At 35.7% G+C, this 15,669-nt stretch overlaps 1 protein-coding gene across 1 annotated transcript; it reads left to right on the top strand.

The window, feature by feature from the left end:
- The first annotated feature begins 464 nt into the window (after nt 1-464).
- Nucleotides 465-7,903, top strand: LOC148719203 (uncharacterized). The gene is made up of 4 exons (XM_088740521.1): nt 465-618; nt 1,876-2,068; nt 5,911-6,026; nt 7,639-7,903. Exons 1-4 carry the CDS (start codon nt 595-597, stop codon nt 7,843-7,845), a joined length of 540 nt encoding a protein of 179 aa, XP_088596647.1. The 5' UTR covers nt 465-594; the 3' UTR covers nt 7,846-7,903.
- The last annotated feature ends 7,766 nt before the right edge of the window (nt 7,904-15,669 follow it).

Here is a 15,669-nt window from a genome sequence, read left to right as displayed (position 1 = left end):
TCAACTCCTACATTGATCTCACGAAATCTTTCTTTACTTGTTTATATGTTGTGTTTGCAACGTTCTATATTTTGTTACTATCAACCAACGTAATAAATTAATTTAGCTGATTTGGAGATTTCAGTTAATTTCAGCAAGAATGTGTAAGAATTTGATATCTTTAAACTAAACCATACTGTTTAATTTTGCAAAAGGAAAAAAATAGAAAAGACACGGAAAAAAAAAAACAACATTTTTTCTGTAAACGGCATGGGGTATATTTTAGCTGTTTGAAAATAAAAAACTAAGTAGGTCAAGAAAAATTCAATTAATGTAATTGAAACTCATTTTGAAGTATTGACTTTTCTAAGCACTCATTTTGTTGTTCCGGTTAACTTTAAGCTAGTTCTAAAAGGTAGGGTGTGTAATCGTCGTTTGTGGAGGATTATCATTAAATTTTTTTCATTTTTTCAACATGAGGATACAGTTAGAACTGAAGAAAAATTCGAGGGGAAAGTATATATATATATAGTGGACATAATGTTAAACCGTTCATAGTCAGGCTTTGGTTTATAATTTGATGTTCTTTTGTCGATATCCTTTAAGAGCACTAACATGGATGTCAAACTTTTATTTCTGGTAAGCAAAAGATGTCCTTATTTCTTATTGCCATCCCTTCATCCCAATCTATTATAGTTACAACAAAGCAAAACATGATTTAAAGTTAGAATAAGAAAGATGGTAAGTTTTGAGCTCGGTAAAGAAATAGAGAAAGATGTTTTACGTCTTGTCACGAGCGCGGGCGCGGGACGAGGCAAAAATTCTGCATGGGGACTCAGAATTTTGTATGGTCAAACTTGAATTGAAATTGTTTCCTTCATTGTAGTTGCTTGTACTCGGTTTGTCTAAAGTTTTGATTACTTTAACCCCATAAAAAATTTAGTTTGAGCGGTTTTTATGGGTTTCTTCTGTGGGTTGTCTATCACCTGTTCTGGAATTGGGCGTGACTAAAAAAGCTTTTGTATGTTTGGACGTTTACTACATTCACACAGTATCATTTGATAATGGAAAGGGTTTCTTATTGTTATACAATTTCTAATTTCCCAGGGCCCTTAAAATTTTTAGTGTACATGTTCTATTTGATATCTGCCTTTCGATGATTGCGTGAATCCGGCATGGTTATTTATATTGGTACTCTTAGTGCTTCTCGAATATTCTCAAGAAACTTTACAGCTCGTTTGCCCCTCTCTAACACTTTAATTGCACTATCTTCTTTTACTTTTTAAACTAGATTCAGCATAAAAATGTCAAAACAAACCAAACGTAAATGAATTATCTAAATTTACAAATTCAACAAATCATGTCACGTCCTACATAATCTGTTTGTCATTAGCGCATTCTCTGCATAGGTGGTCACGTTTGGACACTTAACAGTAATTACTGCCGCATAAATCCTTGAAACAGTCGGTCAACCGAGTTATATTAGTCAACTTAGTAAATCAGGCGAATCGATACTGGTAAAATAGTAAAAAATTCCCTGGTGAAAGTCATCCTCAGGCATCTTCAATTAATTTTTCTTGCAACTTTCTCGTTTTTCCCTGTGGTCAGCGAAATGCTGACTACGGTAAGAAATAACGAGCAAAGAAATCAAACGACTGGTCAGGTTCCGCTAATCAAACTGAATAAATATTGAACTAATATATAATGATAGGAATGACTTAAAGTTAATAAGGTCAGAAGGATTCATTTCGACTGATAAATGAAATAACGGCTAAATTACTCTCCTGAACCCTTTGCGAATTCCAATATTTTGTAACTGATGGCACATAATCCTTATACAAAGCCATACAAGGAAAACCGGGATTGCACTGATGTCTCCAATATCTTTATTTTCAGATACCACTTGCAATTCATAGCACGCTGTTATGCGAGGGAGCGCCGAAGAATAGTCTTTCCTCGGAGTTAAGGAGACATCACTGTCCCGGAGGTAATCTGGTTAAGGTTCACACTGACATTTGTGAAGTTACAAACGGAAAGAGACAGTGTAAAGCATTCGTCAGTGGCAGAAAAACCGCTGACGCATTAACAAGTGAGTATTACACAAGTAGAGATGTTACTGAGGGGTAGGGAACTGTCGACAGGACGAAAAAGAATACCACAACTTGGTTCTCAATAAGTCGGAACTGATCTCCCTTGATTTTTCAGTCGAGTTATTTAACCTATTATTCGTTTGTTGATTCTCCTTTCTAGCTGCTCTACATTTTCTTGTAAGTTAGTCATGAGAATTTGGTTTTAGATCAAGACAAAAACTTCTACCTGATAAGTTTGAGTATTCTCTTTCCCTGGTTGCTGGATAATGTATAGATATTATAGTGAGTAGTATTACTGAGATTACAGTGGTGTTAGGGATTGGACCCTACTCTACTAATCTAAACTAATCTAAACTACAAAACCCTAATCTAAACTACAATTTTGGTGTATTTGTGTACTCCACCATCATTGACGGCCAAGACTGTGTCGTTACTACTCCGTCTCGATCAGCGGAAAAGAATAGTCCGCGAAATTGCCCAATCAATCCCAATACTCTTGAAAATAAATAAATGACAGTTCGTTTCAATGGTGACATCAATGAAAATCTTAATGAATAAAGAGTATTTGTCTAAAGGGAATTATACATGCCAGCATAAGGATAAAATGGTATTTCAGCAAAGACAGAGTACTTGGTGTAAAATAAATAGATTACATATAATAACAATCAATAATAATAATAATAATCAATGCTGATAACAATCAATAATGATAATAATAATAGCAGTCATAATGATAATATCTGTGCTGGGAGAATGGTAAAATGTTCATGGTTAATTCTAATAGTGCAGTCGCGTTTATGCTGATAACTTGATCTGTTTTCTAATAGTGCAGTCGCGTTTATGCTGATAACTTGATCTGTTTTCTAATAGTGCAGTCGCTTTTATGCTGATAACTTGATCTGTTTTCTAATAGTGCAGTCGCGTTTATGCTGATAACTTGATCTGTTTTCTAATAGTGCAGTCGCGTTTATGCTGATAACTTGATCTGTTTTCTAATAGTGCAGTCGCGTTTATGCTGATAACTTGATCTGTTTTCTAATAGTGCAGTCGCTTTTATGCTGATAACTTGATCTGTTTTCTAATAGTGCAGTCGCGTTTATGCTGATAACTTGATCTGTTTTCTAATAGTGCAGTCGCGTTTATGCTAATAACGTGATCTGTTTTCTAATAGTGCAGTCGCGTTTATGCTGATAACTTGATCTGTTTTCTAATAGTGCAGTCGCGTTTATGCTGATAACTTGATCTGTTTTCTAATAGTGCAGTCGCTTTTATGCTGATAACTTGATCTGTTTTCTAATAGTGTAGTCGCGTTTATGCTGATAACTTGATCTGTTTTCTAATAGTGCAGTCGCGTTTATGCTGATAACTTGATCTGTTTTCTAATAGTGCAGTCGCGTTTATGCTGATAACTTGATCTGTTTTCTAATAGTGCAGTCGCGTTTATGCTAATAACGTGATCTGTTTTCTAATAGTGCAGTCGCGTTTATGCTGATAACTTGATCTGTTTTCTAATAGTGCAGTCGCGTTTATGCTGATAACTTGATCTGTTTTCTAATAGTGCAGTCGCTTTTATGCTGATAACTTGATCTGTTTTCTAATAGTGTAGTCGCGTTTATGCTGATAACTTGATCTGTTTTCTAATAGTGCAGTCGCGTTTATGCTGATAACTTGATCTGTTTTCTAATAGTGCAGTCGCGTTTATGCTGATAACTTGATCTGTTTTCTAATAGTGCAGTCGCGTTTATGCTGATAACTTGATCTGTTTTCTAATAGTGCAGTCGCGTTTATGCTGATAACTTGATCTGTTTTCTAATAGTGCAGTCGCTTTTATGCTGATAACTTGATCTGTTTTCTAATAGTGCAGTCGCGTTTATGCTGATAACTTGATCTGTTTTCTAATAGTGCAGTCGCGTTTATGCTAATAACGTGATCTGTTTTCTAATAGTGCAGTCGCGTTTATGCTGATAACTTGATCTGTTTTCTAATAGTGCAGTCGCGTTTATGCTGATAACTTGATCTGTTTTCTAATAGTGCAGTCGCTTTTATGCTGATAACTTGATCTGTTTTCTAATAGTGTAGTCGCGTTTATGCTGATAACTTGATCTGTTTTCTAATAGTGCAGTCGCGTTTATGCTGATAACTTGATCTGTTTTCTAATAGTGCAGTCGCGTTTATGCTGATAACTTGATCTGTTTTCTAATAGTGCAGTCGCGTTTATGCTAATAACGTGATCTGTTTTCTAATAGTGCAGTCGCGTTTATGCTGATAACTTGATCTGTTTTCTAATAGTGCAGTCGCGTTTATGCTGATAACTTGATCTGTTTTCTAATAGTGCAGTCGCTTTTATGCTGATAACTTGATCTGTTTTCTAATAGTGTAGTCGCGTTTATGCTGATAACTTGATCTGTTTTCTAATAGTGCAGTCGCGTTTATGCTGATAACTTGATCTGTTTTCTAATAGTGCAGTCGCGTTTATGCTGATAACTTGATCTGTTTTCTAATAGTGCAGTCGCGTTTATGCTGATAACTTGATCTGTTTTCTAATAGTGCAGTCGCTTTTATGCTGATAACTTGATCTGTTTTCTAATAGTGCAGTCGCGTTTATGCTGATAACTTGATCTGTTTTCTAATAGTGCAGTCGCGTTTATGCTAATAACGTGATCTGTTTTCTAATAGTGCAGTCGCGTTTATGCTGATAACTTGATCTGTTTTCTAATAGTGCAGTCGCTTTTATGCTGATAACTTGATCTGTTTTCTAATAGTGCAGTCGCGTTTATGCTGATAACTTGATCTGTTTTCTAATAGTGCAGTCGCGTTTATGCTGATAACTTGATCTGTTTTCTAATAGTGCAGTCGCTTTTATGCTGATAACTTGATCTGTTTTCTAATAGTGCAGTCGCGTTTATGCTGATAACTTGATCTGTTTTCTAATAGTGCAGTCGCGTTTATGCTAATAACGTGATCTGTTTTCTAATAGTGCAGTCGCGTTTATGCTGATAACTTGATCTGTTTTCTAATAGTGCAGTCGCTTTTATGCTGATAACTTGATCTGTTTTCTAATAGTGCAGTCGCGTTTATGCTGATAACTTGATCTGTTTTCTAATAGTGCAGTCGCGTTTATGCTGATAACTTGATCTGTTTTCTAATAGTGCAGTTGCGTTTATGCTAATAACTTGATCTGTTTTCTAATAGTGCAGTCGCGTTTATGCTGATAACTTGATCTGTTTTCTAATAGTGCAGTCGCGTTTATGCTGATAACTTGATCTGTTTTCTAATAGTGCAGTCGCGTTTATGCTAATAACTTGATCTGTTTTCTAATAGTGCAGTCGCGTTTATGCTGATAACTTGATCTGTTTTCTAATAGTGCAGTCGCGTTTATGCTGATAACTTGATCTGTTTTCTAATAGTGCAGTCGCGTTTATGCTGATAACTTGATCTGTTTTCTAATAGTGCAGTTGCGTTTATGCTAATAACTTGATCTGTTTTCTAATAGTGCAGTCGCGTTTATGCTGACAACTTGATCTGTTTTCTAATAGTGCAGTCGCTTTTATGCTGATAACTTGATCTGTTTTCTAATAGTGCAGTCGCGTTTATGCTAATAACTTGATCTGTTTTCTAATAGTGCAGCCGCGTTTATGCTGATAACTTGATCTGTTTTCTAATAGTGCAGTCGCTTTTATGCTGATAACTTGATCTGTTTTCTAATAGTGCAGTCGCGTTTATGCTGATAACTTGATCTGTTTTCTAATAGTGCAGTTGCGTTTATGCTAATAACTTGATCTGTTTTCTAATAGTGCAGTCGCGTTTATGCTAATAACTTGATCTGTTTTGTTCCTTGCAGAACTTAATTTTATGACCGTGAGCGGAAGAAGCAGAGAGTATAAGTGCATTCAATTAGATTACTCTGGAATCACATATTCTTTAAAAGTCGTAAATGGAACGAATGTGGTTTTTGAGGTGAGTTAGATAATAGTTTACCCAAAATGGAAAGGAAAATTAAACCAACTTACGTATGCATTGAGATGTAGTGTTCGAACTTTCCTATATCTAATGAAATAAGAAAACAGTTTATACAAGCTATGCATATTGAAAATTTGCTTAAGAAGCCTGGTAACAAGTTTGCACGAAAGCGAGGTCCGTCGGGCCCCTATGTTTTTCTTCCTTCGGAGGCTTTTGCCTTTATTAACACAAAATGAGCTCGGTTTCAAACAATCTAAAGCTTTCAGATGCAGATATTCCTGGTTCATCACTAAGTGGGAGAGCTCCAGCTAATTCAAAAGTACAAGAACTAAAATTCTGGCTAAAATGCTGAGGAGATCCCGCCAAAGTTCTAAAGACGAAAGCCCAACTTGTTAAATGGCAAGACAACAACAATTGAACCTACTTTTAAAATGTCAAAAAGCTCGTTGATATTATTGGCCATGAAAGAAAAGAAAAGTCTTAAAATGTTCTAATCGATCCAAAGAGATATTGAATTCAGATTGTAAAGTTATAGGTCGCTCAGACCATAGTTAGTTCAGACTCGATCTTCTTCGATTGAGATTGCGTTCCGCACCTCGTTCGATACGTTCACATGTTGGATCAACATATAAAAACACTTGAAATTTCTCTCGTTTATTTTAAAGGGTAGAAGAGTATATCAAGGCTGGAAAAGACAAAAATGTAGTGGATCCAGACGAAAATAAAGTCTATTCGAAGCGTAAATGTTTATACATTTCATATTTCATTTCATTTCGTATCGAATGAGGTGCGGAACGCAATTTCAATGGAAGACGATCGAGTCTGAGCGACCTATAACTTTACAATCTGAATTCAATATCTCTTTGGATCGATTAGAACATTTTAGGGTTTTTCTTTTCTTTCATGGCCAATTAATAATATCAATGAGCTTCTTGACATTTTAAAAGTAGGTTCAATTGTTGTTGTCTTACCTTTTAACAAGTTGGACTTTCGTCTTTATACCTTTGGCGGGATCTCCTCTGCATTTTAGCCAGAATTTTAGTTCTTGTACTTTTAAATTGGCTGGAGCTCTCCCACTTAGTGATGAACCAGGAACATCTGCATCTGAAAGCTTTAGATTGCTTGCAACCGAGCTCATTTTGTGTTAACCAAGGTAAAAGCCTCCGAAGGAAGAAAAACACAGTAGCCCGACAGACCTCGCTTTCGTGCAAACTTGTTACCAGGCTTGTTAAGCAAACTTTCATTATGCATAGCGTGTATTCTGTTAAACTGTTTGTCTTGACTCTCCTTCCGTTTTCGCGTGCTTGTTCAGCTACAGTGTGTCACTAATACAAAAAAAAAATGCACATAACGAAAAATAAAGATATAACGGAAAAGACTGCAACAACGACGCTGAATAACAAAAAAAAAAGGCAAAAAACATTATAGCGAACAAAAAGACAGTCTGGAAAAAGGTTTAGTGCAACAAATAAGCTTCAAATACAATTTTATCAATGGACTTTCACTTTCGTCAGTTAAAAAAAACATTTGCCAGAAGAGAAACCTCTTTTGTTCTTGTCGTTGATCTTACTTTGTTTTTTTTTTGTTTTGTTTTGTTTTGTTTTTCTAGGAGCGGTCAAACTGTAACGAAACAACCAGCAATGATTTCATATTTCGAGAAAGAAAAAGTCACGGTATATTCACATACGAACACATATCAGCCACTACTAATCAGGCTAGGTATCTTGGAGTTAGTTCTAATTGCACTGACAGGAACTTATATATAACTTGTACAAAGAAATCAGAAGGGCACTGTTTCTTTAAAAAGTTCCGTTAGTGCTCTTTGAAGTTTCTATCTTTATTTCAAAGTTTTACAATAAATCCAAGTTAAAATGTTTCGTCGTTTTCCTCTTGCTAATATTAAACCATATCAGCATGCGAAGTCTGGGTTGAGAATCTTAATCAGCGATCAGCGATGGGGGTTGCAAATTGAACGTCCCCGACGCTCAACGTATCTTTTCTGCCAAGCTTTGAAGAAATTATTGGCCCAGGATTCATCATAGACAATGTGGATATTAATCCAACAATCTTACATAAATTCTCCCTCTATTAGAAAATTAAAAAAAAAAAAAAAGCAACAGGCTTCCTGCAATCAGTATCTGTTTTCGATAAATGACAACATGAGAAGAAACGAACGTGAACAAAAAATTGAAGAGTCGCATGCATGAATTGTGATAAATATGTCAAAATGCATATCAACTTTAATCTAAATTGAAGTTTTGAATACCTCGAGTGTCGGTGTTATACATTTAGTGCCAGTGTCATTAAGAAATGTCTAATTGTTACTGAAATGTCAATTTCATGCAAGTGTTATTGAAAAGGAGCTATTAAAGATTTTGTTAAGATTACATATTGCGACGTAACCCCGGTCTTTCAACCAGAACTTCGCCGGCACCTTGACTCGGATGTAGTTTACCCGACATTTGCTTTCACGCACGTGTGAGCACCTGACCACAGACCATTCCCCTCAACGAATTTACATTCACGAAATATCAATAAAAGATCCACCATAAAGTATTGATTTTGGGAAGAAGAGGAAAACGCTCCATTTGGAAACTCTTTGAGGGTCTTTTAAGCGGGCTGAACAGCTTTTGAAATTGAGAAAGAGCAAATCAAGTTGAAAGAAATACAGGAATAAAGAGAAAAACAAATGATTAACGGAAAGATAGGCTAAACGTGTCACATTTTGTCGGCTTTTTCACAGGAAACAGATCCTAAACTAATTACATGAGTTATTTGGACGAATTTCTGTCCCTAGTACAAACTGAACCACATCAACTTAGCCAATAAACCGAGGACTTGAATTTCTTACGTTGTCAGTTCAAGTCGTAGTCATTCTGATACAGGGTGACGACTCCGGTTTTTATCATCTCTAATCACAGCCATGCAATATTGACGGTCCATTGACACGTCAAGAGTTAAAACAAAAAATTCTTGAGGGGTTTGTCGTGCTACAGAAATATAAATGTAAATTACTCTTAGTTGTGCCGACACAGTTTACGGTGTTGAGCACATTTATAGACTTTGGGGAGTTGGGCAATTGAAGATAGGGAAACTTCAAGTGACTTCAAAATAACAGCTAAGAAATTATCACGAAACAACTGCAGAGAGCGGTTGTATTTTAAAACATGATTTTGACAGCAAAGTTTATTAATCTCTCTGATTGTGATAGAATATTGGACTAGCTATAAATAAAATTTGAAAATAAAAATAAGAAGGATGGAGACCATTATGTATAAGCAAACTCTGGTTTAGGGATTTTTAGTAACTATTAGAAGCTTTCTACGGTCAGTGTACTGACTTTTACGGGGAAAAAAACTATTTAACTGTTTGATGGATTCGAATTTGAAGTGTGATGAGTACTGTACGTGTACAGGTTACGGTTTTGAGCACAGTTACAGATGCCGGTTGGGGAGTTGGGCAAGTGAAGATAGGGAAATTTCAAGTGATTTGAAAATAACACTTAAGAAATTATCACGAGACAGGTGCAGAGAGCGTTTTTATTTTAGTAAGTAAGTAAGTAAGTAAGTAAGTAATACTTTATTTAATGAGGGTAACATTTGGCAGTAATAAAACTGATAATCTAATGGCCCTCAGAAAAAAACAAACTAATAGCAGTAGTTGTAACGATATTAATAGTAATTTAAATAGAATATAATCCTTTGTACATCGAAAAATAAGATTATAAAATGTAGTTATCTACATATTTTAAAATTTACATGAATAATTGCGTAAGAATTGATTATTTAGAATTCTTTCAAAAAGGGAACACTTAAAAATTTTGACACTAGTACTTCATTTGAGGTCCACACTTAGTTTGTTCCATTCTTTTGTTGCTCTAACAGCAAACGTTCGACCACCTTCTTCACTTCTCTTATATCGAGGGCAACTTAAGTCAAGATTACAGAAACGGGTTGATCTATTATGTGTTTTAGAGTTTCTGATAAGTAAATTATTTATATTATTTATATATTCAGCCTGGGTTATTGCCATTCAACCTTTTGCAGGTTAAAGTGTATCGATTTAAATATTATTCAGCATAAAAGAGGATTCACTTTAAGGAGTTAAATAAGCCGACAGAAGGTGTTTTGACTGCAAGAAGTCTAAATTATACTGCCGTAAAGCATTATAGGTTTAATGATCGTAGAGTAGTATATGTCTCGTTGACTGCGTTTTAAATAAGGACTTATGTGACGAAGGAGTCCAGTACGTTCCGCCAACTTTTTGCATAACTCCTCAATCTGGCGATTAAGTGAAACATCGTGATCTAACGTTACCCCTAAACGTTTGAAATCATTTGCATGTTCAATGTTTCTTCCACTCAAGTTAACATCCATTGTAGTAGAGGCGACAAAGTTCCGCAAACTATCCGCAAACCAGCTAGACGTTTTTGATGAAGTTGTATTATCAGCACAAACGTCTGGTGTTGAATCGCGTATACCTAAAGAGATGTCGTTCACAAAAAATAGGAAGAGAATAGGTCCTAAGATCGATCCTTGTAACAATCTCTTACTGGTGGAACAACAGCCATTTATACGCACATATTGTTTCCTTCCGGTAAGATATAAGTCACTGAACCACTTTAATGATAAATCATCGGCCCCATAAATAGATAACTTCCTAAGTAAAAGCTCGTGATTTATCACATAGAAGGCCTTTTTAAACATGATCTTGACAACAAAGTTTAGGAACCTCTCTGAATGTGATAGAATATTGGACTAGCTATACATAAATAAAATTTTAAAATAAAATTAAGAACGATAGAGACCGTTATTTAGAAGCAAACTTTGGTTTAGGGATTTTAAAAACTATTAGAAGCTTTCTACTGTCGGTCTACTGACTGTGGCGAGAAAAAAAACTATTTAACTGTTTGATGGATTCGAATTTGAAGAGTAATGTACACAGATTAAGAAATTTGTGAATTTGCATTTTAAGTTAATTAAAACCAAATTAAATTCATGCCATGACCAATTCAAGTGTCGGTATGACTAATGATGTATGCATCAGTGGCGTTCTAAGGAAATGGTTAATTGTTACTTGTACATGCCATGTACCATTCTAGAAAACTAAGTAAGTCAGTGCCTCTTTTCATTTTTGCACCATGAGGAGACAATTACATACAAAAAATAATACAATAATAGACCGATTCAAGGTCAATGGTCGCCATCTTGCCGGGGGCGCAAAATCATTGGGGCGAGCGCGCGGCCAACACATGGCGAACACATTAAAATGCCAAATCACGCTCGCTGTTCTGTTGGATTTTGCGACAATGATAAGCGTTCTCCCGACCTCTATACAGTGCGAGCACATGTGGAGACACTCAAGTTTCATAAGTGGCCAAAACAGCCAAAGTTAGCCGAGTTGTGGCTGAAACAAGTCCGCAAAAGTCGTAGCACTGATACCTTCAATCCACAGCCAGGCGCGGAAGGAACATTCGTCTTTTCAAATCATTTTCCTGATGGCAAGAGGACGCCAGACAACCCGAAAACTGACTATCCATCATTGTTTCCAACAGTAATAGACCTTGGAAGAGAAATTCACCTAAAAAACGAAAAGTTAGAGAGCGGGAGACGAGCGAAGATGAGCGCGAAGAAGATAACACCGAGGTGACAAGTCAACACGAGGATGATACTGATGAAAGCGAAGATGATGATTTCGATTTTAGGGTGCCAATGTGCTTCGAACAGATAACTAGAGAAACAGATGTAAAAACATTTTCGGGTCTACCATCGACAAAAGCGTTTAAATGTATCTTCGATCATTTAATTTCAAAAGTGCAACATTTGCAATATTGGCGCGGACCAAAACAAACCACGAGAGAGCAGCCAAAGCAAGATATACCGAAAAATCGTCCAGGTCCGGGAAGGAAATTGGACTTTCAGCAAGAGTTTTTGATAACTTTAATGAAATTGAAACTTGGCCTGATAAATGAAGATCTTGCATTTAGATTTATAGTGTCATCAGCTACTGTCAGTAGTGTTTTTATAACATGGATTAAACTCATGTGTAAAGAGCTGTCTGTCTTGATTATATGGCCTAGCAAACAGCAAGTCAAGAGCACTCTGCCAGCATGTTTCAAGAAACTTTACCCAAAGGTTAGGTGTATCATAGATTGTTTTGAGTGCTTTACTGAGACACCCAGTGGATTAAACCTTGCTGCCGCACTTTGGAGCGAGTATTTATAAGCATCACTACACATGTAAAATATTGGTGGCCATCACACCTACATGTGCTATTTCATGTGTCACCAAGCAATGGGGGGAGGGCATCATATGCTAATATAGTGAGAACCTGTGGTTTTTTTAATCTCATTAAGCCTTATGATGAGGTAATGGCTGATAGAGGCTTCAAAATCAGAGAGGATCTCATATGTCCATGGCAACATTATGCATACCATTAAGTTGTGCAGCTTCGATGCAGATGTTGCTATCAGATGTGAGGAAAACATCAAATATTGCGAATATACGAATATACGAATACATGTTGAACAGGCCATCGAATCAAACTGTTTCGTATACTGAAACATAAACTACCAATCACCTTATTACCTCTAGCAGATGATATTGTTCGAGTATGCTGTGCCTTGTGTAATCTACTTCTCTCTCTATGTGAGTAACTCTGTACAGTATGAAGTGGATTGGTTTTCAGTAGAGTAAAATTATAAATAATATACAAGCCTTTCATTTTTTGTGGAAAATGACTCTATGTTATTTTTTCAAGTCCAATGATAGCTGTAATAACACTTAAGTTAAAAACAACACAAAAAATTTTTTTATTAAAACAAATTTAACTTAGCATGGGAAAACAGAAATAGTATAGTACAGTATAGTATACACAAAAATATATACTATAGTATAGTATATACAAAAATGCTCATCAGATTTCCATGCTATAGGTTGAAATTATATGGAATTATTACATTTTGAGTGTTTTTATTTATACATATGTATTAAAAGTTATGAATACACTTAAACTGAGATACTTAACTGTGTGTTTGTTTTGTAATTCATGGGGAACAGCTTTTAAACAGTAAATCAGTTGAACTTGTAATGTTTCATGCTTACTGCACCAAGCATGAACAGCCTTTTTACAAACAGAACAGATAGCGTACGCTACACAGGTTCAGATTGTCATCTAGATGTAAGTTACTAGTAGATTTTATGACTGTTTACTGCTGTAGTGACCGTGTGTGCCAAGTCCACAACGTTGCAAGAACTGCTCGCTATATAATTAATGTTCAACTCACTGTCATTGTCAGATGCATCATCAATATATGCGATATCAACAGTTTACTTCAATCCACGAAGTCCTTAAGCGTCGGAACGGTGAACAAAGTCTTCGTATTCGAGTGTTTCTTCATCTTGTCTCGGCACCGAATACGACATAAATAGTCGTGAATTATACTTAATACGGTCCTGTTTATATACAAGTGCAAGCTCAAAGCTATACAATTCAAAAAGATGACAGACAATTCGGAGAGAAAAGAGAGAGTCGTCTTGTTTACTCGCTTTCGCTGTGTGTTTGAAAGGTTTGGCCGCGCGCTCGCCCCAATGTTTTTGCGCCCCCGGCAAGATGGCGACCATTAACCTTGAATCGGTCTATTGAAAAGTTACTGTATATATTACAAACACACCATCAAAACGTCTCTGGTCAAGCTTTTGCTTATACATGAATGATCTCTGTCGATACCCTTTGAGAGGAATAACATAATAATAATAATAATACTACTACTACTTCTACTACTACTACTACTACTACTACTACTACTACTACTACTTCTATAACTACTACTACTACTACTAATACTACTACTTCTACCACTACTACTGCTACTACTACTTCTACCACTACTACTGCTACTACTACTAATACTACTACTGCTACTACTACTACTACTACTACTACTACTACTACTACTACTAATACTACTACTACTACTTCTACTACTACTGCTACTAATACTACTACTACTACTTCTACTACTACTAATACTACTTCTGTTTCTGCTACTGCTTATGCTGCTGTTGCTGCTGCTGCTACTAATGCTACTACTGCTATTTCTAGTACTGCTCCTATTACTATTACTGCTACTAATATTGCCACTACTGCTATCAATAATACCAAGACAGCTAATCAGCAATTATACCAGCGAATCAAATGAAAGGCTTGCCCTTTTTTAGGGTTTCTAGATTATTATATCATTAACTTGGAAGTGGATTGATCAATAAGATGATGCGAACTATGCAGTGCACCGTAACTAGCGGAAATATATTGAGTGTAGTATAAGAGTGCGCTTCTCGAATAGTCTAGTATTCTGTGAGCTTTCAAACTCCTACATAACAACCGTTTACGTATAGAACATTAGTTTACTTTGGTTTTTGCGAAGTGCTTGATTCTGAAAGCGGAAAAATTCAAGCATAATTTTCTGGTAAGAAATAAGATAAAGAACTAAGTTAAATTTTATCGGCTGTCAATGCAGTGGTTGCCTTTGATTGGTTTTTTTGTAGAAATACATCATTTCTAATTTAATAATATACATGAAAAAATTTATCAGTTCTGATTGGTTAAGATGAATGCAGTTTTCAGTTAATTCAGTGCAGAGGAGAGTTAATTCAGTGCAGAAGAGAGTTAATTCAGTGCAAAGAAAGAAACAAACCAGACATTCTGATTGGTCAGAATGATTGGTCAATGTCAATGTCAAGGTCAATGTCAAGGTCAATGTCACTTGCAGGGTTTGACTAAATTATTTTTGCACGTGATGCGTGCGCTTTTCTTCTTTGTAGTTATGAGAAGCTACCTCGTATTTTTTGATGTATATTATTAATAGATAATCACATGATTTTCTCGTGCAATTTGGAATAAATAAGCACTTGTGAATTTTTTCAAAGACGAAAATTGCACTCACTCTACGGGCTCATGCAATTTTGTTAGTCTTTGAAAATATTTACTCCTGCTTATTTATTCCAAATTGCACTCGAAATCATGTGATTACCTATACTAATCGGTGCTAATACAATTTTAGTTTTCTTTTATATTGTCAAACATTTTTATCATGAGCCTCTGGCTCGGGGGATTGGGCGACCACCCTCTGTGTATTTTTTGACATTAAATAAATTTTCCTTATCTTTATCCTAACTCCTTGACTGATAAAAGAAAAAATCTATGGAAAGGACTTTAAAGCGAGTTTATCAATCACTTTACTCTGCAGAGTCATTTAAATGCCTGGTAGGGTGATCCTTGCCTATAATTTTTATGAACACGCTTGGATATATGAAAAATAAATCATATGCATTTTCAAGGTAGCTAATAATGAAATGAAAGCTTAATATGAAAATGATATTGCAGTGCGCTAACTGAGTTTATCCAGGAAAAAGGCCTTTTCAACTTCAAATTGCAGTTGGATGAAAGAATTTAAAACTGATCCTGCCCATAGTTTTTTGTCAAAAGATTGTTTGACACAACTGGCTACATGGTTTTGAAAAAACGCTTTTGGTTGCTATCATAATGGTGACTATTCAAATTGTGTTAAATGCGTTACAATCAACATCAAATGGCCAAGGACGCATTGACAATGAAGTAAGAATAACCGTTGCTTACCTTA

This window comes from Stylophora pistillata, chromosome 12, assembly GCF_964205215.1.
Source record: "Stylophora pistillata chromosome 12, jaStyPist1.2, whole genome shotgun sequence".
Classification (NCBI taxonomy): Eukaryota; Metazoa; Cnidaria; class Anthozoa; order Scleractinia; family Pocilloporidae; genus Stylophora; species Stylophora pistillata.
Note: the sequence above shows the minus strand (reverse complement) of the source record. Positions and strands in the feature narration are given on the sequence as shown.